Raw genomic sequence first — 25,097 nt, forward strand, 5'->3', positions numbered from 1 at the left:
GAAGGTAATGTCTACTTTACAGACTATAACAAGGGGAAGAGAAAGTGTGAGCAGGAGCATAAGATCATTTAAGAAGAAAGACAGATACAGAAGAAAACCAGGCAATATTGCAGGCATTCATTCCAGTTGAGTTGGAGAAGCTGCACTGCTTGATTGGAGGGTAACAGAACTGGAATAGGAAAAAACATCTTTGTAACAGATAAATGAGTCCAGCTGTGGGAGTACAGCCAGAAATGCTCTATAATGTAAGAATGGGGATAGGGAAACAAGATATTGGACGTGGTGTGGACAAATGGAAAGGGAAGCAGAGTGTGATGAGAAACAGCAGGAAGAAAATCTAATGTGTACAGATTTCAGGGCATTCCAGAACCATAAAGGGTTATTACAGTCACATTAGCAGCTGTCTGGGTAAGCTGAAAAAGGTTCACACTTTTGATATATTATCATATATATTAGGACATGAAGAAACAAAAACAGTAAGTGATGAAGTGTGAGGGGGGCTGGAGCAGAGGTGCAAAATCCAAGTGAGAAATCAGCACTAGGGACATCAGGGTGGGAGCAGTGGCCTGCCCAGATCCATTTAAGAGCAACTCACTTGGCAAGCAGGAGATTTGAAACAAAAACTGCAGGCCAAATGAAAAGGTCAAGGTAACACTCCCTGAAATGCCAGCTCACCAAATCCAAGTCGAAGCCACCAAATCCAAGTGTGGGAAACAGTGAGGAGAAGGAGGGATCAACCCCAGGAGTTTGCATTTGAGAAAAAAGGCTGATAAAAAGAAATTGAGTGTTTGACAACAGCAGACATGTGAAGGGTTGAATGCAGCATTGTTCCCCACAAGAATAATAGTAAAGAAAGGAGATTTTCCCTAAAGAATGTAATCTTTCCCATTTAATGGCTATTTTTGTGCACTGAGATTTGTTACTTATGCATGTTTGTGTAATGTTCTCCACTTTTTTTAGAAGTTCAGTTCCTTACACTAACTACAGCTGCTGGTTCACTATAAATTTGATTATATGTTGTTGAACTAGGGAAGCATTATGTTGGCTTCAATTCATAATGCTATCTGGCCTTAGAGAGAAAAATAAATGTAAAAAAATAAATAATTGTCCAGCTGTCTAGAGTAGTAACACCAGCCATCACAGACAGATTCAAATTGATAGTACATTCTTTGTAATTTAAGATATTGATTGTTTCAATGTCATCGCACTTTAATATCTCAAGAAACTTTGGCTGAGGTGTTTCAGTTTATGAGACTAAAGGCTCTATTTCTGAATTCACACTTTAATAATTGGGTATGCTGCACTAATTCTATTGCATTTATAAGAAAAAATTAGCAAGCTGTTTCGTCTAAAATAGGTATTTTTATAGGATAACTATTGACCTTATCACTTCAACAACGTTAACATGACTGTTTTGGTTTGAGTGGCTTGTCATTGACCATCCAGAATAGTGCACAAGTATTTTGTTTAGATCATGTAAATGGGGCTTCATTATCTGCCCATGTATTTTTCACAGCCAGTTCCTCCATACTGACTGCATTCGAATGCACTTCTGTTTTGCCAAGATTCTGCTAATGCTGTTTCTTTCTGTTCCCATAAAAAAAAAAGAAAGCAAAAATAGTTGTAGTCCCTAATGACTCTTCAGAAGAATAAAACTACAAAATTTGGCTGATTTAACATTCAGTCTAAATGAGATTATTATTCCAGTCATTTCATTGAATTAATTGTATATTCGTATTGATATGACTACCATTAGAATCTGGGCCACTGCCTTTTAAATACTACAAAAATAAATTGGAATGGATGATGTAACCCTTTTATGGTTTTTGTCCAGCTGGCTGGTCATGTCCACTTTAATGAAATGAATCAACCTGCACATGGGATAATGCAATCAATCCTTGTGTAATGCAGGGAGGCGTGCTGAATGACTTATCAGTATTTCTATCAAGTCTAATTTTTTCTTTTAATTAATCAAGCAGTGTAAATAGTAAATACAACTGGGACAAAGCTAATATTGCCTTTGTCTGGTATTTAGCAAATTCTAGAGGATGCTAAAGGAAAAGTACATCTGCAATTTCCCCTATTCCTTGCTATGTGTTTTCTGTAGGATATGTAGGTTTTGAAGTCTGCAAAGTGCTTCAACTCCCTACTGTAGTAAGGAAAAGAGTTCTGAAGGTTATCAAATAATAAAACTGTGCTCAAGCCAAGAGATGGAGACTTTAAGACAGAGACTACAGACTACAAAGACAGAGAATCCTTTTTTTTTTCTTATTTTTAACATTCTCCATGGGTAGATGATGTTATTGCAGCTTGACCAGCGCTCTAGCTATGGCTACAGGGGTCGGGACTGCCGCAGCAATCTGTACCTGCTGCCAACGGGCGAGACCGTGTACTTCATCGCCTCTGTGGTCGTGCTGTTCAACGTCGAAGAGCAGCTTCAGAGACATTACACTGGTCACAATGATGATGTGAAGTGGTAAGTCATCTAATAGCAGTTCTTTTTTTTCTTCATAAAACATCTATTTGAGAGAGATCTACTCATTTCCCTTACTCTTCTTTTAGGATGATTGAACATTATCTCCTTCTTTAGAATCTTCTCCTTACCTTTTTTTAGGTAGGGTTGAATTATTGCTCTTCACCAAGGCCAGGTGTACAGTTCCTTTAGGTTCAAGCTAACCAGCAAAATAGTAGTAATTCCACCTGTGGCCTTCCTGGTAGTCTTCAGGCATGCTGACCCCGTGGCAGATAGCCTGTAAACTAGACCTGGTTTGTTTGCTGCCATGCACAGAGGCCAGATTTATCACACAGTGATTTAAGTGTTTTGAAGATCAGAGGATACTAGATACCAGCAAATATCAGAATCATTAAACTGAAATCAAAATAAACATATGGTTTATCTTGATGGTATCGGTCTGCTTGCACGGTGTAGCTGAAAAAGAACACCTGGATTATCTGATGGGTGAAATGAGTTTGACATCCTTTCTTTAGATTAGGCATTATGAAACACCCATTGTCCCTCAAAGCCAAAAATAGGCCTGATAACCAAATCAGCTTGAATTGTAAGGATGTTTCATAAATTGAATTATTTGCATAATCTGGTTGTTTTACAAGGAGATTTTTACCTTGGACCTGTTCCATCTCATTTCCTTCTTTCAAATTTTCTGTCTCTAGATATTTCAAAGCTATCAGGTTTATGGAAAGAGAATGCATTTCTGGTTTGTAAAGCTAAATGAATTCTTGCCAGAATTCATTTTTTAGGGTACTTGGCCTCTAGAATGGCATGCAAAGCAGATGCAGTGAAAAAAGAATTCAGAGGATTTTAAAATACAAGAGCATGACAATTGTTTTGTCAGTTTTGGTTTTATATTCTTTAAAAGTTTACACATATGCCATGTGCTTTATATGACTAAAACAGGGCTATTTATTACAAGCTCAAGTAATAGCTTGTTGAAATAGATAGTCAATAGATTAAAGTTTGGCCTTTTCTTTTGTAGCCTGGCTGTTCATCCTGATAGGATCACTATAGCGACAGGGCAAGTTGCGGGGACATCCAAGGATGGGAAAGTAAGTGGCTTTCTTACTGATGTATAATTGTTTATATTTCATAAGAATATGTTATTAAGAAGATACGTGCTGTATTCTTTTCCTATGGTAATTGGTCTTGCATTTTTGGACTGAACAGAAGCAAAACTTAATTTGGGTGTACCTATTGCATGCTCTCACAGTTACCCAGTTCCATTATCAAGAGTGATCAATGGTTTCTGGTTCCATGACTTAGGCTGAAGGGTAAATTTGGAGCTGGTCTCTGGGAGGCATGGAGGGGTAAGGCTGCAAAGGAAACAGGCATCTGAGAGGGCAGATGGATGTGGAGGAAAGGAGGAAATTAAATTGTACAGTATGCAACGTCATTTTTGATCACAAATACCAAAACCAAACTATGAAGAATGAATTTGGGTTGTTTGCTGAAAAAAAATAATTTTTACTCTTGCCATCATCTAGGCAAGAATATTTTTCTCTCTATTGCCACCTGTATTATTTTAAGCTTAGCTGTAAGCTGGGACTATTTCAACCGAGTAAGATGAACATTGCTCCAAAGAGCTAACAGAAGGGAAAAAAAATGGGAACAAGCAGAGCCAATAAAAACCATGAGGAAAAAGTTACTCAGAAGAGTATGCAGCTGTTGTCACAACTAAACTGTTGCAAATTTCTAGGCAGATGCCAAAGAAGAATTTTGTGATAAAATCAGGATTATCAATATGCTGACTACTTTGAGTGTCATGATTTAAGCCCAGCAATTAAGTACCACACAGCGACTCATCCACCCTCCCTCCCTCCCCTCAGTGGGGTGGGGAGGAGGATTGGAAAAAGGACAAACCCTGGGGTTTGAAATAAGAAATAAATTTAATTAAATTAAAATTTAATTAAATAATAATAACAACAAAAAATAAAGACAACAAGAAGAGATAAATAAGACCCAAGAAAGAAAAGTGGTGCACAATGCAATGGCTCACTGACTGATGGCCAGCTCGTCCCCCAGCAGCAATTGGCCTCTCCTGGCCAACTCCCCAGTTTATGTACTGGGCATGCTATTCTATGGTATGGAATATCCCTTTGGACAGTTCAGATCAGCTGCCTGGACCATGCTGCCTCCTGGCTTCACATATGCTCCTCACTGTCAGAGCATGGGAAACTGAAAAGTCCTTGACTTAGGGTAAGCACTGCTCAGCAACAGCCAAAACACCTGTGTTATCCACATTATTCTTGTCCAAAACACAGTACTACACCAACTACTCAAAAGAAAATGAACTCTATCCCAGTCCAAACTAGGATAGTGGGAAAAAAAGGAAATACCAGCTATGCAATATAAGTTTTATATAAAGATAACTTAGCTGAGTAACATAAACTATTAGTTTTTATTATGTGTTGGAGCTTTTTTTAACTTACCATTGTATTTATGAAATAAAACCTAAAAGTATGAGGTCTGTGCTTGAGTGGAATATGGTATATAGATATATAAAAGCCAGTAACTGAGGTATTGTTGTGCCTTTGGGGTTTTTTTAGATATATTTATTTATGTTAAAGGACGATTTCACTGCTTGTGAGCGCGGGACTCCACCAGCTGCCCGGGGCTGCCCCCTGGTGGCCGAGGGGGGCATCGCGGGGCGCCGGAGCCAAAGGCAGAGGGGAGCAGCTGATCCGGGGCCAGGATGTACATCTGGAATTTTATTTACAAAATGCAATCTCATTCTGATTACAGTTCTAAAAAAGAGTTTGAACATAAAGTTATTTTCCTCAGCCATTTTTATAATGTTGAAATGAATTACATTTTAAAAATTCCTGAGCTCTTTTCACACTTTTACCTTTTACGTTTACCAGAGTTATTTATCTCAGTTGGTACAGTTTAAATTCTACCTGGGCCTACCAGTACATCCCATGTCACAAAGTCATCAACAATTTTCAGTTCATGCCAAGTATCTCAGTGGCCCTGAACTTCAGTGAACAAACTGAGATCTGATGTTCTGTACACTCTGCATTGTCAGTCCCAGATACTGGTCCCAGGCACAGTAATCAGCAAACCATTTGTAATGTATCTGTGCTTACATGGGTGACTCTAGAGAAGTTCTGATAATTTTTATACCTTCAATTGTGATTTTATTTTTTCAGATGCATTCTCATTTTTTCAAATCCTGATGGGTTTTCTCCATCATTGTTTGAGCTGATGTTTTCTGTTTCTGTTTTATAGCAATTGCCACCACATGTGCGTGTCTGGGATTCTGTAACTCTGAACACACTTCATGTCATCGGAATGGGGTTTTTTGACCGAGCTGTCACTTGCATTGCTTTTTCTAAATCTGTAAGTAAAGTAAATGAATAGTCATATTAAGACTGTTTGCTGGAAAGATCTTTGAAATCTTTCAAATTTAGGTGATCAAAACAAACTTTCAAGCTGTCTTTTCTCTCAGGTTCCTCTTTAGAGGAGGAAAGCTTGCAGCCCAGTTGTTTCCAACAGCTTAGGTTGCTATTAAAGCTGACAGTATCTCAGCATTCTCAGAGATTTACCATGTACTTAAAATAAACTGCAATTAATTCCTTCAGCAGTTGCAAAAATACTTGTGTACTTGAGATTTCAGCATCCCTACTTTTCTTGAATCATCGTATTCTGTTTCTCCCTGCATAAGAAATTTACTCTCTCTGCACCTTTTAACCCTCTCACTGTGTCCAAAATGATTGATGAAGGACTTTTAAAAATTGAGGCTCCCATAGGAGAATCAAAATCTTTTGCTGAAAAGCAGCAAAGGCATAAAGAATTTTTAAAATTAAAGGATTGTAAAAAAGTAAAATCCTGTTGTTTGCCTCTTGGCACCATCTTTTGAACTCTAATCTGTCAGAGGGATAAAGGAAATATTTACATGCTGATATAGACAGCGTTTGAGTCCCATATAAAAACTTGAGTCTGTGACCTGGCATGTGCAAGCTGTAAATCCTCCTATGCACTACAGAATCTGTAAGCTGTGTATGTGATGGGTGTCTGTTTGTCCTGGAAGCATTTTTAGATAGGAGAGGACTACCTGTGTATTCCCTAGGCAAAATTTACTTCAGTGAAAGTTTCTACAAACACTTGAAATCCATTGATAATTATGTTTATAGAAAGTAGAAAAGAGAGGGCTGTATTGGGAGAACTAGTTAAGAATACAAAGGTGAAAGCTAGCACAGTTTGACATCAATTTTGAAGGATAAATAAAAAGGGTTAGTAAGCAAACACTCTGTAAATACCCCTCTGGAGGGAAACAGATGCATAATAACACAGGAGCACTATTGGCATTTGCCAGAAGAGAGCCAGTATTTAATATGTTTGCTTTGTGATTTTGGTCCCAACTTGGCCTGTTCTGAGCATCACTTCCCATTCAGTAGCAGCATCTCTCTCACTTTAGATGCCCTCTCTTCAGGTTCCTTAGTCCCACCTCATGGGCTGCTAAGGCACAATTTTTGTAGCTGTGTCTGATGTGTGTTGTGGGCCTGAAGAATGAAGAAAGAATGAAGGAATTAGGATAATTGGGATTAGAAAGAGTGATAAATGTCATTAAAAAGACACCTGTCAAGAATAAGTTGTTTTCTAATTCCTTACTATGTTTTCTGATTTTGGTCCATTATACCAATATGAAGAGTAAAATTGTTTCCTATATTAACAGACATCTGAGAAGAAATAATTGGTTTAAATTGCAAAGAAAGAAATCCTGTATAGTTATCAGGAAAATCTTTCTTAATAAAATAGAAAATGAGGTGTAGTTTGCCTGTGGAATTTCCACTACTGAATATTTGTAAAGAGATGCCTACCACATTCCTGACACTTGTCTGCAGTTTGCAAGAGTTCCTCTTCTAGGTCCCTTTTTAGGATGACCCTATAAATTATTATATTTTATGGAGATCTAACTACAAGTATAACAGTTAAAGAGTAAATATGTGAAAATATCTCCACTTACACATAAGTATTTCATTATTTTGAATGTGTATTTGTATGTTCCTCTTGCTGTTTGGATGATGCATTAATATTTCCCATGTTTTGCCTCAGAATGGAGGAAGTAGCCTGTGCTCTGTGGATGACTCCAATGACCATGTGCTTTCAGTGTGGGACTGGCAGAAAGAAGAAAAGCTGGCAGATGTCAAGGTGTTGCAATAAGATATTTTGTACTACTTGCTTGTATGTAGATCTGGTTTCTTGTAATAAAATATCTTTCTGTATTTAACTTTTTGTGCCTTTTTAACACTTTCACTGTATAAAAGGCAAGGAACATGAAAAAAGGGAAAATTTTCTCTCTGTTAAGATTATCCTAATAATTTCAGTTTTTTATAAAATTTTGCTCTTCTTGTCATTCTATAATTGATTAGAAAATTTTAGGCAGCAATGATAGGAACATGTGCAGGAAAAAGATCCTAAACGAATCTTTTGTGTAGAAGTGCTCATTATATGACATGATTTTTAGGGATACATTTTGATACTAAGTTATAAAGACAACATTTTTTTGACTACAAAGTATTCCAGTCTATGTTAGTAGATTAATGGCTCAGAATTATTCTTATATCAGAAGTATCAGTTTACCTAACTAGAGAACCATGTAATATTGTTTTCCTTCCTTTGCATTTTAGATTTTGATACAATGTTTTTCTTTTTCCTTCCAAGTGCTCTAATGAGGCTGTATTTGCTGCAGATTTTCACCCTACTGATACAAATATAATAGTTACCTGTGGAAAATCACACCTTTATTTTTGGACGCTAGAAGGGAATTCCCTTATTAAAAAGCAAGGATTATTTGAGGTAAAATAAAATGTTTCTCTAATTTTATGTTTATTGTAATGATACAGTCATACAGAAATAAGGTTTAATAAGGTTTGAGTAAATCAAAAGAAGTGATTATTATTAAACTCAAAATATTGCAGAAGTTCAGGTGGCATTCATGGTATGGCACAGAGAACTTTTCCATGGGTAGAAATTCCACACTGAAATTTTGAAATGCAATTACCCATTGTTCCTTATATTCTTTTTCCTTTTTTTTTTTTTTTCTTTTGCTAGATATCCCCACCCTCCCACTCACAACCTGTGAGAAATAAAGTTACCTTAAAACTCTCTATGATTAAAAAAAAAATCATTGTGTGATGGAGGAGATTTTTATTTTATGAGAGGAAAGTCCCCATAAAAATACATTTCTATGAATTTTCTTCCCTTTTCCTCTGTTCTGCTCAGACACGTGCAAATACAGACTGAGCTGGCCACTATTTGGTAAATATAATTTTCATTTCAAGGTTTGATTTGGTTGTGTTCTTGAATATAGACTAAGCTGTACAGCCCTTGCGTGCACAACTGAGGGATGTTTGCAATGACTGCAGATAACTCCAGTGAGTGCTGGTTAACTGCTTGTGGAGAGTCATGGCTCCCAAGGATAGTCAGGACAAATATTTACAATGTCAATTAGTATACTTTGTGTGAAATCAGGAGGAACTGCTGAGAGAATGCATTTAAATTTTGTCACATTTTGTTTTTCATGCATTTTAAATGGATTTTTCTCCCTCTTCTGGCTCTGTTGGTCTTGATGATGGTTAGAGATGGAAAAGAGTTGTGGTCCTTGCATAGAACAGCTCTTAGTTTGGGGGAGAAAGAGATCATACACATAGATTGTCAACAAGGAATATATAATGTCCTTAGAAGCTACCAGTGATGTTTTTGTTCCCTTACACGTTTAATTGTTTTGTTGATATCAATGTCTTAAATGCAGGAGTTTCATTACTGAAACATGGGCTTCTTTCAAGAGATGATTCCTTAATTCTTACACTATGGCCAAACCCTCTAGTAATATTTTATTTTTTCTCCTAAAAACTTTGGAGTTAAGAATTATAATAATAAAGCTTGTTTGAAGCTTTGGTTACTTCTAAATACTCCAAGTCTTTGGCATTCTGCAGTAGCTGGGGAATTGGGTTTATCTCAGAGCAGTCCTGGTCATGTCTTACATGTTGGCAGGTGTTCTCACTCACTCTGTCCCCAGCTTGCAATTAAAGGGTGCAGGATTGGGCCACAAACCTTAGGGGATGCATCCTCTGCCCTTGCATAGATTATTCTGTTTAGACTGTAGGAATGTGTTTAACTCTTGTAGATATTTAAGTGATAATAGAGCTGTATAAGACTAAACTAAATTAACCAAATGCATAAAGTTAAAATCCATGGGTTGTGTGTTGCTGTGAGTGTATATTTTTCATAACCATGCAGAAACAAGAGAAGCCAAAGTTTGTCCTGTGTGTGACCTTTTCTGAAAATGGTGATACTATTACAGGAGACTCAAGTGGAAACATTTTGGTTTGGGGGAAAGGTAAGATAAAATTTCACTATTCACTTCCATCTTAATATTAGACTGTGAGTGTAGACTTGAGTGTAGAGCTTCATTTCAAGAAGAATAAATGTTGTTTTATCTTGAGCTCTTTCCCAAGACCAATCCAGCAGATTGTGCCTGGATTCTTTTCTACAAGAAGCTAAAGAATATCTGTACCTAACTGCTAGAGCACAAAATTCTATCAAATGTGTTTCCTATGGTCAAATACTGAATCACAGAGCTATGCCAGCATGTGGGACTTTTACTGATGTAAGAGATGCCAAGAAAAATTCTTTCTTTAATCACTGTAGAGGCAGAGATATTGTTAATGTAATTGATGATCTCCAGTCTCCTATCCTGTCCCTCTCTACTGTTTGCAGCAATTATGCCTATTGACACACACTTTTAAAAAGACGACAAATAGCAGTATTTGTTTTCCTAGGAAGTCAAGCTAAAATGCATTCAGATCTAATTGATTCCTTATTTAGAAGAACAGATGGATAGGAAGAACTTCTTAAAAAGCATTTTCAAGTAAGAAGAGATCTTTTTTTAGGCAGCAGAAGGCAATGCCTGCCAGAGGGCAAACAGCAGCAACATCCTAAATGTGTACTTAGTGCCTGAGATGCCATGCATTGGGATAAGGAGAATCCCTTAAAGGAGGCCTTATTAGCAAAGGAAGAAGGGATATGGATGACAGCTTTTTCCTATTTACTCATTGCTTTCTCCCAAGATACTACTCAAAGGGATAAGGCCCTGAAAACAATACAATGAATCAATTATACAGTTGAGCCTTACTGAGCTGTTTTTGCAGATTTCTTTTTCAACCAAGGACTGTCAGCTAATTATCTCCTTGACCAGTACACTGCTGGGGACAGGGGTGGATATGGTGTTTGTAACTTGGCTTCTCATTTATTTCCCTTTCCTTTTTTCTATGGTAACTTAAAGCAAGGCACTTCAACACTTTTCCTTCTAAACTGACTTTAGAAATTGCACTGTCCCATGTCCCTGTTCTTTATTCTTATTTTGGACTGCCAGCAGACAAGGGAGGCAGAGACAGTGCACTGCTCAGGGGCCAGTTTGCCATTGTGCTGGTAGACCAATTTCTGCCTTGACTGCAAGTAGCCTCTTCTACCCTTTCTCCCAGAAATAAAAGGGAATTCTCTGTGTGTTCATGATCTCAACTTCTGCTAGCTCTTTAGGGTTGGGCAAAAATGTTTTTCTTGTTTTTCTGTCTCAGTACAGTGTACTTGCTCTGCCTTCACTACTTTTGGCTCAGAGCTCTATGTGCAAGAGAGGGCTGCTTCCACCAGGTCAGAGTACCCTTAGCAAAAACTTTTCTTAATAGAACTCAGTTGTGCCTGACAAATTATATCCATAGAGGTGGATGGAGGAAAAGGCAATTGGTTTTTCCTAACTTCCATCAGCCCCTCACTTGCGCTAAACATCAAGCTAACCAAGCTTTGATGCAAGATGCACATTTCAGTAATAGAATCACCACTAATCATTTATTTGTACTTCATAATAGTAATTATTCACCAAATTAGAGATACTTAATCTAATGTAGTTGGTTTTGACAGTGTTGAGTCTAAGAAGCTACTTAAACAAGCCAAGTTCATCAGTAAATAAGTACAGAGAGTGGAGACTGATCAGCACATTCTGCCAGATATACAAGAACCTCTAGCTTAGTCAGATTTTGATACAAGTTCAGGATCTGGAGGCTGTAGAATATCTTATATCTGGAGGATAAAAGTGACTGGGTTATGGGTTTTTGCTGATAAGGTGTGTAGTGCTACAAATGTGATGTCAAATTATTTCACTTAAACCTCCTTGAAAGGTTTAAATGAACCTATTTTATGTTGTTCTTGAGCTAGACTAAGTATGTATATTTTCATTTTTGAGGTGGGGAGAATATATCGTAAAATGTACTAATTCAACCTCTTCTGTGGGTCTGTTTTGGTCCAGCACCCCATGCCCACTGTTATCATTGTTTAAATGCAATCCTTGAGAGATAGTAGAGAAATGGAGAAAAAAAATGGGGGGAAAGGAGCTATTAAGCTAAGTATTTCAGTAATAATGCCTTTTTCCCTTCTATTCAGGTACCAACAGAATAAGCCACGCAGTTCAAGGAGCACACGAGGGTGGAATCTTTGCCCTGTGTATGCTGCGAGATGGCACTTTGGTATCAGGGGGAGGAAAAGACCGAAAGCTGATCTCTTGGAATGGAAACTACCAAAAAATTCACAAAACTGAGGTGATATTGCCTAATTTGAAATTACTTTGCTACTTAAAATAAAATTCTATTGTCCTCTGAGAAGGTTTTTTGATCTTTTTTTTTTTTTTCTTATGGATCTGTGTTCTATGGGAAAGCAAATCACTGGTAAAATACAGTATTTTCATATGCTGAGTTGGAAGGGACCAATCAGGATCATGGAGTCCAACTCCTGGCCCTGCACAGGACACCTCAAATTTTCAGTCCTCAGGTCATTCCTGTGATTGCCTATTCATTAACATAGTATTTCCTTTCTAAGGACTGTGGTAGTTGGAAAAAAAATCTTGTGTATCTTTCCATATTATTTCTTCCTTTCTTTGCATTTACTAATGTGAGGTAATGTTTAACTTCAGAGTATTACAGTATTGAAATGGTTTTATACATTCCTCTTTCCCAGAATGATGTCAGGATTTTTTTAGGGTTTTAATACTTAAAGTTTTTCATTCATTTCTTGGTTGATGTTGTTGTTTTTAAAATGTAATTGAAACAAAATTTGAAAATTACTTCAGCTGCTATGTAGGAACTTAGAAGACTAAAGCAGAATTTTTTTGGACACAACTACTTTGACTGTTTACATACTGAATGTAAGAGAAGAATCAACAGAAAAGTCTGAGGAAGGGCTTCAACTCTACTATATAATATTAAATCATAATGAAATAATAATACTATATAATTACCTTTATAATATTAATAATATTTAATGTTGCAAATATATATGCAACTGGCATGTCTCTTTTTGTAATTCAGTTTTTAACACAGTACAAGGGACATGCTTTTTTTTGCTGTTTCTAACTGTGATGTCCTTCTTTTTTCTCTTATTTGTTCATGTTCTGGTATTCCTTGTTATTTTACATCTTCCCTTGAACTTTATTTTAGAGATTTGCACTGGCTCTTTCAGAACCAAGGCTGCAATTAAAGAAACATTCATTGCCAGAAAATGCTCAGAGTAGGAATCCTTATTCTGATATCACAGCTGCAATTAAATACTATTGAATTAACACAGCATGAAGGAGCCTTTTGTGTTTCTTGAAATACTTGATTTAGCTGAGTATTCTATAGATAAGAATGTCTTGTCTTGCAATATTATAGAAGTTACTGAGCTGATGCAAGTTGTTATAAAATTTTGCAAGACAGCCACGTGTATTAATTTGTTTCATTTCTTTGCTGTGCAATATTTATTAAAACACATTTGCCATTTAAAAATGGCAATACCTGACAAATTGTCTGACTTATCTGTCCTTTTGTGTGTTCTGACGACAGATTCCAGAGCAGTTTGGTCCAATAAGAACAGTAACAGAGGGAAAAGGGGATGTTGTATTAATAGGAACCACCAGAAACTTCGTCCTACAGGGCACCCTGTCAGGAGACTTTTTCCCAATTACCCAGGTAAGCTGGGTTTCCTTACAGGAGCACTTCTAAGTCTGTAAGAGCAGTAAATATCCAGTTTAAAATTAATTTTCATAAATATGCATCTGATTTATTATTACAGTACATTCAGCAATAAGAATAATTATAAATATGTATCTATCTAGAGCTAACATATTTTTGGAATATTTCAATATATAGTTTGGTCATTTTAACACTGTTTAAACATGTTTAGATTTGATGGCCTGACCTTCTTGTCTAAAAACATCTCTGCTTGCATAGGGCCACACCGATGAGCTTTGGGGACTTGCAGTCCATTCCTCTAAGCCTCAGTTCTTCACATGTGGACATGACAAACACATTACACTCTGGGATGCAACCACTCACCATCCTATCTGGAACAAGATTATAGAGGTATACATTTATTAAAGGCAGCTCTCCTGTTACAGAAATTCTCTAGTCATTTTGTTTTTCCTTAAGATTATTGTTCAAAATTACCTTAAAACATTAACTTGAGGGGAAAAAATCATTTCATGTTAACCTATTTTTGTCATAGAGATCAATGTAAAAGCTTTTTAATGTAACTATTCTGGGTACAAGTTAGATTAAATGCACTGTTTGAACCTCTGGTTTATTCAATAAAATATCTTTGCCTTTGCTATGAAATTATACTTTAAAAACATTAGGAAATTTTCCTCTCTGGAATGCTGTAGTGTATTAGAAGCTGTGCATAGAAATCCTGGATCTCAACAATTCTCTGAAATTTTCTTTAGAGTTAGTAATTCTTTCAAATTAGTCGCTTGCTTATAATTAATGAGAATATCCTTTCCACCTAGCACTAGGGCTAGTAATGACCAATTACTAAAAATGTCAGCAGCTTTACTGAAAGAGCTACAATGTGATAGTGTTTTGAAATACAGAAAATTAAGGACACGAGCATTTCCATGAGATGGATCACTGGATGGGTTTTTTGCTTGCATTTTAAAATTATGTTTTAATGGTATAAGGGGGAAAAAAGTTATATTGGTATTTTCTGCTATAACCTGAAAAGTTCTGGACCTCATTCTTTGTAACTGGACAAGTATTAGAAAGAAAATGCTTACCTTGTTTTTAGACATATGTTTAAATTGCAAGAATAACTCTAAAGTTTTACAAAGTAAAATGTTTTAAAATTGCACATCCAAATAAGAAACCCAGTTTATGCCCTTAATCTCCCACTGAGCTGCAGCTTAGCAGGTGCTGGAAAAAGGTGTTGGTGTGTGTAGGAGTTAGGCTTTACCCCTCCTGCAAAGTGCCACATACCTTTGTTGAATAAGGGACTTTCTTGTCCTTCAGACTGTAGGTAAACTGCAGCTTTGAAGCTTAATTCTAAGGTCAGCTCTAGTTTAAGAAGTTATTTTTATCTCTTATTTCTTTGGGATTTATTGAGAAGCTGCCATTGCCAATATTATTGTTATGAAATCACTCACCAAATTATTTTTAGAGAGTAAAGAAAAGAGTGGCCTTGTATAGAGGGAAAATAAGTTAATTTGATAATATTTCAATTAGTTAAAAGTGCTTTTTTACGCCTCAAGTTTATATTGAAAGAGAAAAAACGACCCCTAAAAATCAGCAAGATAATTTTACTCTGTTCCAGGGGCAAATAATTGAATTGTGTTTTTGTTATAACTTGATAGCATGTACTGATAAAAAAGCATGTGTCTTTCTGAAACATTTCAGGATCCAGCACAGTCTTCAGGTTTTCATCCTTCAGCATCTGTTGTTGCAGTAGGGACACTAACTGGAAGGTAAGAGGTGCAGAGCTACACCTTGGGCACCAAAAAACACTGATTTTTCCAGCTCACATCCAAGCTCGTGTAAATGTATGCAATCACACGTCTTCATTCACTATTGATTTCTATTGAATGTCACAGTGAAATTTATTTGTATTGCCTTAGTGCCTAGAAACCCTAGGCTTGGGCCAGCACCCTGTGTTTGCTGAGTGTTGCATGAGCAAAGAGGTGGTTTCTGCCCTGGGAGAGAGACAGTGTAGATCAGTGGGAGGAGGACATTTAGAGAGGGCAGGAAGTCTGGGTTAGCTGTGAGACCTGGCATGGGAAGTACTGTCACCATACCAGTGACCTAAATGTTAAATCTTTGTGTCCACTGGGAAAAAGGAGAGGCCAAAGGACGAGTCTGATGTAGTGGAGGGAGATTTCCTCCAGGGCCTCTAGGGCTGCATGGAGGAATTCACATAGAAAAAATTCCGTGTGTTGGAAAATGTAGTGAGTGGTTCATGATCCCTAATGCAGTGACAACCAGAGAGGCTTTAAAAATATTGGCAAATGTTCCACTGTGCTAGACATAGTGTAAAAATGCACATTAAGAGACTTGCAGCGTGTGAGGGATAAACGAGGCAGAGGAAACTGAGGTGCAGGAGAGTATTTTAGGCAGCAGGTTGAGCCCTTGGTGACATCAGTGGCAGCTGCTGGGTTTATCTGTGGTTGTCTCTCACAGGAGGGACTGCCTTTGTCTAACTTCTCTCTCTCCTTTAGTGTCACTTGAGGGCAGGCTTGGCTCTTAGTACTGAAAACAGTTCCAGTTCACTGAGAACATACAGGAAGCTTGTAGGTTATGAGGCAAGCTTATTTCAGATTCTATATCAATCCTAAATAAAGGACTTACTTTTGTTACTGAATGTACTTTATCTACTAAATAAAGTAAAACAGAAGGAGAAACTTTGAGAGGAATATTCTCTTTGTCTTTAGTAATCTGTTGCAAGTATTGAAATGCAAATTTTATCTTTGTCCTTTCTACAGGTTTTCACAAACTAATTTTTGGTTCATTAAAATTAACCAATTAAATTAAACTACTGAAAAAATAATGAATTAATTCACTTTAAAATAAATTAATTAATTTCTTTCTTCTATCAGAAGAGAATGGTCCTGATGCTTACTTGTGTTTTCCCTTGCTCTAGGATTTAATGCAACCATCAGTTTAAACATGAGCATAGCATAGAGGAAGGTCTTTAAAGGAGAAGGGACATCACAAGCAATGCTTATTTTATTCTTATGCATAGCATACTAAAACACACTAAAATCTGAAGGCTGATATTGGGGTCAATGCCCATGCATTTTTACAGTTTAAAAAGATGTGAAAGAAACTATCCTTGTGTTAAAGTAAAAATAGACCAAACTGAGTAGCATTTGCTATTTTTCTCTTCTTGGTATAAAACTTATGCTATTTTGACAGAAGAAAAGTTGGTCAAGATTACAGTAGATTTAAATTCCTTTTGGAATGATTTATTGGCCTCTTTCTGTGTTTACAACAGGTGGTTTGTGTTTGACACAGAAACAAAAGACTTGGTCACTGTACACACAGATGGAAACGAACAGCTGTCTGTAATGCGTTACTCACCAGGTTTGAGAGCATTTATTTACTGGGAAAAAAAAGGCATTGAATTTTTTTATTAAATTAAGGGTTGGCTTGTTTTATAATAAGTCCCTTCTTGCCACACTGAAGTTGAAAATAAGTGTGCCAAGAAACATTGGCAGGACTTTATGGGTGGTATCTTAAGCTCTGGTTTTGTTTTCCCTCCCTCCCCAACGTGTTCAATATGGTTTCACTGTGAAGAAGGGGGAAGAAAAAGACTTAACTCTGCTGGTTGTTGCAATCAGGTTAGCCCTAAATGGACTATAGCTGCTTCCAAAAATGTCATGTGTTTTTAACAGTAATATTTATTAGTATTAAATTGCTGGGTTTTAGTAGTGATAGATACATCAATATGCAACTGGAAAATTAAAAGTAAAATTTAATTTATTCATTTTTTAGTATCAAGGCCTTTAAGAACAGTTCCTCTTGTCTGTGACTTTTCAAACAAACTTCACAAAATTAGGTTAAGTTCTTTCTTACAGCAATAATTGCAGTTTCACTTTTCTGTTTATAGATGGAAACTTCTTGGCAATAGGTTCCCATGACAACTGTATTTATATATATGGTGTAAGTGAAAATGGAAGAAAGTACACTAGAATTGGCAAATGTTCAGTAAGTAACCTTTTTTCTCCTGGTTCAGTATCAACACCCAAAGTGTATTTTGCAGCACTGTATTAATACTGTCACATTGTGGCACACTGTTAGTGCAGTTGATACAATACATTTTCTCTTTGTAGGGTCATTCCAGCTTCATTACTCATCTGGATTGGTCTGTTAATTCACAATATCTCGTGTCTAATTCAGGAGACTATGAAATCTTATACTGTGAGTAAGAATTATATTTAGTCCTTTTGTGCAAAGTTCATGCAGTCTAACACAGATTTAAAATTTAAATGAGACCATATAACTGCCAAGATCAACCATATGTTTTAATTCATCTGGTGTAATCAGAAATCTATACAATTTGAGAATTAAATATGTTGTTATGTGGGGTTTTTTCTTTTCTAGGGATCCCCTCTGCTTGTAAACAAGTTGTGAGTGTTGAAACAACTAGGGATATAGAATGGGCCACTTACACCTGTACTTTAGGATTCCATGTTTTTGGTAAGTATATTTCCTCTTAAAAGCTCTTACCATTCTTCTTATTAACAAACACTTGGAATGCCAACTTTTGCTTATGAAACATGACTATTCATAATTCAGGGAAAAATACAGAACTTCTGTTATGCCATTTTTATTACAATCTGTCTTCTTATTTCAATCCAGAAAGACTCTGATTTAATATTCTTGCTAGCTTCAAGTACAAATATCATATTACAACATAAGTGGGAGATAAAGAAAAAATCACATACGGCCCTTTCTGTCACAGTACAGCAGCTTCTCATCATTTTTAATTTAAAGTACCAGTTCTGTGAAATTGTCATGTATTTAGGCAGTTACTGGGTCAAATTCCCTTACCAGAACTGGTTTCCTTTGCTCTGGTTACTGTGCAAGCACAAAATGAATGATAGTCTCATTCATTAAAAACTTATCATGTATTGTGATAGAGTCTGTAGCAATTAAATTGAGTGAAAAAAAATTCAAAAAGAAAAACATAACAAAATCCAGTGGTTTGTTTCCATGGGACTTCTCTTTTGCCAGTTTTGAAGGATCCACTTTCCCCAATGTACTCTGTAGCTTTGTAGTCATTTCACAATATGTGCAGGGCTGGACAGATGGTTACAAACACTGAGTACAAGAAGCTTCAAATTCTTGAGTCCTCAAGAGGAAGTAGAAAGCCATGGTAGAAGTTCAGAGTCTGGTTTAGTATAAGTGGTAAACAAGGAATATTTGCACCCATGTTTCAAGTAGAATAGATTGCAGTGATGAGTTTGAAGGTAGACAGAAAGGGCATGGTTTCAATTTTCAAGGGCCTGAAGATGCTGTGGTAGTAGCAGTGTGCTGGGAAAACACCTTCAAGTTTTCTGTCATTTAGCTGACAAGCAGTGCTTGGATAGCACTTGGACATCACCGCACACAGATTTAGTAAATGCTGCAAGACTGGCTGCATGTTGACATGATGCATTTTTCATTTAAGGGATAGAGGCTCTTATGGAACTATTAAAATATTTCTGGGCTTTGAGTACACCCTACATATAGTTGCAAAGCTACAAAGTCCTTGCATTTAGCATCACAGGTTCAGATACTCGGAGATACTAAATACTTTATGTGAGGGTTTCTTACTTTTTAGTTCAGATTCCTGCAAAATACAGTGCTATTAGAATCTGGGGCTGCTTTTGATGCCTAGAAAGTCAGAAGAGAGAGGCATGTCACACTTGAGGGGGAATCTCCCTCTTGCAACAGATCAGCTTTGTGAGCCAGAGCATGGGACAAAATAATCTGCTGAGAGGGAAGGAGACATGACACTGAAGTGTTACAAAACCCAATGCTTTTAAAAATATTTCTTAAATAAAACACTTACTACAATTTAAAAACAAAACCAGTTAGTGCCTACTGCTTTCAGTAGGGAAGGAGTAATTTGGAAAGTTGAAATAAGTCAGGTATTTCCAAAGTATTTGAGTGTGATTAACCTTGTTGTATCTGTAAAAAAAACTGGTTAGTGTCAGCTTGAGACCATTAGTACTTATTTTCAGCACCTCACAGAGAACAGGCAAAGTACTGAAAAACTGGAGAATGAAAGCAATATCTGCAGGGTCATATATATGCCTTCAAAGCCCATGTAGAGATGCTAAAGTGCAAAGTGAGTGGCTAGAATAACAAATTGAAGAAGCACATAGATTATGAGCTGGAAACCAGTCTATTTTTATTCTAAGTCAATCAGTGCTTGCTGGGATGGCCTCACTGGACACAAAAGCAGCAATGGACACAGAAGCAGCAATCACAGCATCCAGGATGTGGGTCTTCTAGTATATTAATTTTTCAGTAGCTATGGCTGACTGAAGCCAGGGATTTTCTCTCTCTGGTAGAACCACATAAAAATGCCAAACTATGCACAGCACCCACAGCTCAGCATAACCAATGCAGGGGGAAAAGGGAACTCTGGTCCCTTGAACACCTGTCTTTGAGCATGGGAACAGATTAGTCAGCCTGCAAGTGTTTAGAGATGATTCAACTGAAAGTCAATAGCATGTAAAAAGTGTACTTGAGGGGGGAATGTTTTAGTGATACAAACACATAAATGTGAAGGAGCAAAGACTTTAAAACACTTACTGATCTACAAGCTCTTTCAAGAGCTGTGTGCTGCTGGATACACAAGATATCAGTTCATAGCACATGCCCATTTTTAAAAAAGTAGTGTTTGAGGTGAAGAACAGAAACAGAAGAAATACAAGACACTGTACAAAGCCTGACAACATTGCAAGCAAAGCAGAACTCAGACTGGTTGGAACTCAGACTCAAAACCGACTAGAACACTGTAAATGGATTATTATGTTTGAATATCTTTATTAATAGCATGCATGATAAATCAATATGTCAAGTTTGTAGGTGGTGTAAAGCTTCAGGATTAGCAAGTTATCTTGAGAAACAGAGGAGTGGTATGAAAGAAGGAAGGAATTCAATAGAGTCAAAGAGGAGGCACCCCACTAGAATGGCAGAACCCAGTTGTACAAATGCAGAACAGCTGAGAGCAGATCTGCACAGAAAGATCAGATTACTTTTGCATACAAACTGAACATGAGTCAACAGCATTATGCTATTGTAGGAAAGGCAGATACATTAGTGAGATGTGTAATGAAAAGGATGCCATGCAAAATGTGAACCAATTATCCATTTATCAGTATTGGCTTCAGTCACAGCTCGAATGGCTGCTTCTGCTTTTTGCACATTGGACCAACAGATAATGTGCTGACTAGCAAGAATAATTAATTATCCATCTAAATATTGTTCTGGGAGAAGAGATGTAATGAATGGATTTTAGGGAAGAGGAGGAAAAAATAGCATGGCATCAGTCTTCAAATGAGAGAAAGGAAATGGTCTTTTTTACAGGTCTACAGAGGATGGGAAAAAATAAGGACTACTTTTTCAGCAAGGGGGATTCAATTTTCATATTCATAAAAACTGAGGCACTGGAATAAATTTTGAAAGAACCAAGAGATTCACAGAAAAATCCTGCCATTATCCTTTGCCCATTTCAAAATGGCAATCTTGTTTCTTTAACCATTTCCTTCAGGAGTTATTTATCCTTTAGGGGTTATATATTCAGCTTGTCATAGTGACCTCTTGAGAAAACTCCTACCTCTTTTCAGCTAGCATTTGATATTCATATAGCCTCCTTCTTGTCAAAGCAGATATTGAAAAATTTTCTGTTTCTCTTTGTTCTGCATGTTCCTAATTCCAGCAATTATTACTGTTAGTAGCAATTATTATGTTTCTTTGCAGCTTCCATTTATTTGGGCCTCTTTTACTATCCCTGATCTAGCAATGTGGTGTTTCCACACACAACAGGAAAGTCAAAAGCAGTCTACAAATCAGACTTTGCATTTGATTTACAGCAACTTGTAATTCCTTATGAAGACATGGAATGACCTCCTCGTAGTGAATTGCTGTGCAGTGATACAAAGGCTGTATTTGGGAAGAATCCCAGTGACTGAAGGATAGCTGATCCCACAGTGCATGGCAAATGCCCACTGTGGGGTTTTGAAGTATCCCAAAGGAGGAGGAACTGGAGTGTGCCTTGGGAGTTCTTAGGGGAATAGGAACTCTCCCACCCTGAGCTGCAGCAGCAGCAGCAGAGGAGGAGCATGCCCGTGAGTGGGCACAGCTGCAGGGACACACTGCAGGGGACAGGTGACACAGGGGCACACTGCAGAGGACAGGTGATACAGGGACGCACTGCAGAGGACAGGTGACACAGGGACACGCATTGAAAGTCACAGAGCCAAGACACAGCAGGAGTTTTGCCAAGTCATGACGGCAGAACACACAGTAAAACTGAAGATGACAGTGGTCTCTGAAAGCTTGGTGCCCTTTATGTTGAGTAGGGATTAGATAAAATCTAAATTAGAAAATCATAACCGAAAAAAAAGGCTGCAGAATTGCATACAAAATCCTGAAATTTCAATAACTGGGTGGATTTTAGTAAAATTGCAATTTATTACAGGCGAGTGTTCAAAGGCTTTGAAGATGTGGTGCACAGATTTGGTCTCTGCACTGTTGACCTTACAGTTTGATTTTAGGACACTACTTCATGCAGGAACAGCAAAGAGTACAGTATGTGGGGAAGGAAGAGAAGTTCTCAGAGTAGAACAAAAGCATTTATAAACCTTATAGTAGGTTCAGTTCCTTTTCAAGGGATCTATTAATTAATAAATAATAATTTAAACGATAGAATGTCTTTTTCATAGACTTTAGACTTTAGTAATATGAAGAAATTACTTTTGGATCATATTCTAGTGTAAAAAACATACCCATGTAATATGAAAAAAGTCTGTTAACTCATACAAAAGGAGAAGGGAAAATAAAAGCAGTAACTGTTACTTTTCCACATAACCATATGAAAATTCTTTCAGGCTCAGACACATGACTGTAATCAGCAGAATGCATCTTCTCAGAGTACAAAGCACTTTGCTGACTAGAGGGAATAAAGTGGTTTTTTATGTGCTTGATTACCTAATGGGATCTGGACTTTAGGTGGTATGGAAGTACACATTCTGACTCAGATGCAGTTATTTTTATAGGTTTTTCTTTTCCTTAAACAAGTCATCCTTTATTAATATTTTAACAGGAACTTAGGCTGTCACTTTTATTTCCTGTATAAAAGCCTTTAATGAGTCCCTCTGTGTTTCAGGTGTGTGGCCTGAAGGTTCAGATGGCACAGATATCAACGCTGTCTGTCGGTCGCATGGGAGGAAACTGCTATCAACAGGAGATGACTTTGGCAAAGTACATCTCTTCTCATACCCATGCTCACAGTTCAGGGTAAGGTATTTCCCAAAAATTTACTCTTGTAGTTTGCACAAATGCATTAAATGTTGTTTTCCTTTGAACAAAAAAAAAAAAACCCAAACCCCAAAACACATCAGAACAGCAAGAATGGGAGTATTTATATATCTAAGGGATTTATTTAAAGTTGATTGAGAGAACAATTACATTTAAAAGTTAATTTAATATTAAAATACTTCAAGAGAATGACATGATGCCTTAGTTTAATTGTTGCATGAATGTTCTAATGAGATGCTTTTATTCTCACTAATATGGTGTTTTCTAGGCTCCAAGCCATGTGTACGGTGGACATAGTAGTCATGTAACTAATGTAGATTTTCTCTGTGAAGACACCCACCTCATCTCCACAGGAGGAAAGGACACAAGTATTATGCAGTGGCGAGTCATTTAAAGGAAACATCAGCATGAACATACACAGTTGAGTCGACCATGCACAGAACTTATGTATAAACTGTATATTTAAAACTTAACAGTATGTTTGCAGTTTAGCCTGGTCACTGTGATTTTTGTTTAAAAAATTCTTACAAACCTCAGGAAAATTAAGCCCTGTGCTGGTTACCTTACTCAGTCTAGTATTTTTTTTCCATTGTGTCACACCTTAAGATTGATCGTTCTCTGTTGTACAATATACAATGCAGTACAAGTTTAATATAAGAAATGTGGCTTGACAGTTTGCAATACAGTGGTATCAGCAGAATGTGACTATCTTAAATGTTTTCTATAAACACTGCTAAACTGGTCACAAAAATGCCTTTCAAAGACTGTATATATGTGCTTATTCGTTTCACTATCTACACTTTGTACTATATATCTACTTATATAGAAAAATCTATGACAATGTCAAGGTACTGAACTGTTTCTGCTGGAGGCTGATGAATAGATATATAAAGTATAAACTGCAATTTAAGATGCAAAAATTAGTGTTCTAGACCTGAAAATGTGAATGCTGGTAAATTTGCATTCTCTTGGTAACAGCACAATGTGGGTGTCACCCATGAGGAGTTGTGTTCCTTTTCCAATGAATCAGCAGGCTTTGTCCCAGTTTGACCTGAATTTTTCAGCAGGGCTTACAGATGTCTGTGTGGTTCAGGTAGTCCATATGAGTTTAAATTAAAAATCTTTTTACTTGTATATGAAAAATTTCTTTTTGAAAACAAACCAATAAAGCTTGGCCACATCCCCATTATTGGCTCATATATTTAACTAATATGTATATTAATCAGCATGATGCTATATTGTACATGTATAAGATTTTAGCAGTTCATAACAAATGGTAAGGCCATCTAGCTTTACTTTTTTATGCTTATGGATACTGTATATTTGTATTTTAAGACCAAGTAGACCAAGTCTAAAGATATCTTTTTAAGTGTACCATAAACCTGCAGAGGGAAAAGGAAGACTTGGAAGCCTACATGAAATATTAATGTGTAACTTCTGGCCCCTGTGTTTTGTGCATGGATGGGTATTTATAGTATGAAATAAGATTGTGTTTTGCAATGAAGTAACAGTGGAGGTGGTATAAAATGGTTAAGAAGGCCTTATCAATGTTGATTGTGACACAGATTGAAATGTATTGTTTACTATGAGGAATGTATCTGAAGAATTTTAAAAGAAGAGTTCTAAGTGGACTCGAAAAAGGTAATATTAAAATTTTGCTTGTAATGGACAGTAAATGTTAATTCTCTGAACTCTAAAGCACTGGTTGTTTAGAGTGATTTAAATGAAATTGAACGAATAAATTTTGAAACTTTTTTATTACATCTCCAACCTCCTACACTGAAAGTGCAGGACACCAATAAACATGTATTAAAGTGACATCTCAATGCATTCTTCTTGTTTAGTAAGGTGTCTTTGTTTAAGCATGATAAAGAGACAGGCTTTTAGTTAACAACACACATTTGTGATTTCTCAATTAGAGATGCATTTGAAAATATTTGGCAGTAAAATCTAGATTTTGGGGTACATAATTTTATATGTGCCCATGACCCTGGGAGCATGATGACAATACATCCCTGGAGAGTGAAACTCCAGCTTTGCAGCAGGAAGGACACACCATATGCTCTCACCTACAAACTGCCTTGGTCCTGCCTCCCAGTACACATTTATTGTTTCTGGGTGCTCAGCTGGTGGAATGTTGTTCCACTGCTCAGATTTATGCTCGTGGCAAGAGCTCTTGACAATTTTTGTGTTAGGAACTTGTCCTCAGGCAAGACCTTTGAAGGCCATGGTGTCAGGGTCACTTTACCCTGATG

General features: G+C 36.9%; 1 protein-coding gene across 7 annotated transcripts in view; it reads left to right on the forward strand.

The window, feature by feature from the left end:
• Nucleotides 1–24,660, forward strand: part of EML1 (EMAP like 1) — a 121,442-nt gene extending 96,782 nt beyond the window's left edge. For all 7 annotated transcript variants that reach the window (XM_005417880.2, XM_031066349.1, XM_014311852.2 and 4 more), the window contains 16 exons: nt 2,327–2,476; nt 3,495–3,564; nt 5,744–5,854; nt 7,571–7,666; nt 8,180–8,314; nt 9,758–9,857; nt 11,954–12,108; nt 13,387–13,512; nt 13,774–13,905; nt 15,211–15,278; nt 16,802–16,890; nt 17,417–17,514; nt 17,640–17,727; nt 17,911–18,006; nt 22,691–22,821; nt 23,111–24,660. In XM_005417880.2, the coding sequence (XP_005417937.1) occupies nt 2,327–2,476; nt 3,495–3,564; nt 5,744–5,854; nt 7,571–7,666; nt 8,180–8,314; nt 9,758–9,857; nt 11,954–12,108; nt 13,387–13,512; nt 13,774–13,905; nt 15,211–15,278; nt 16,802–16,890; nt 17,417–17,514; nt 17,640–17,727; nt 17,911–18,006; nt 22,691–22,821; nt 23,111–23,236 (1,771 nt within the window). In that variant the 3' untranslated portion in view covers nt 23,237–24,660. The remainder of the gene's footprint in view (nt 1–2,326; nt 2,477–3,494; nt 3,565–5,743; nt 5,855–7,570; nt 7,667–8,179; nt 8,315–9,757; nt 9,858–11,953; nt 12,109–13,386; nt 13,513–13,773; nt 13,906–15,210; nt 15,279–16,801; nt 16,891–17,416; nt 17,515–17,639; nt 17,728–17,910; nt 18,007–22,690; nt 22,822–23,110) is intronic.
• The last annotated feature ends 437 nt before the right edge of the window (nt 24,661–25,097 follow it).

This window comes from Geospiza fortis, unplaced genomic scaffold (genome assembly GCF_000277835.1).
Source record: "Geospiza fortis unplaced genomic scaffold, GeoFor_1.0 scaffold23, whole genome shotgun sequence".
Classification (NCBI taxonomy): domain Eukaryota; kingdom Metazoa; phylum Chordata; class Aves; order Passeriformes; family Thraupidae; genus Geospiza; species Geospiza fortis.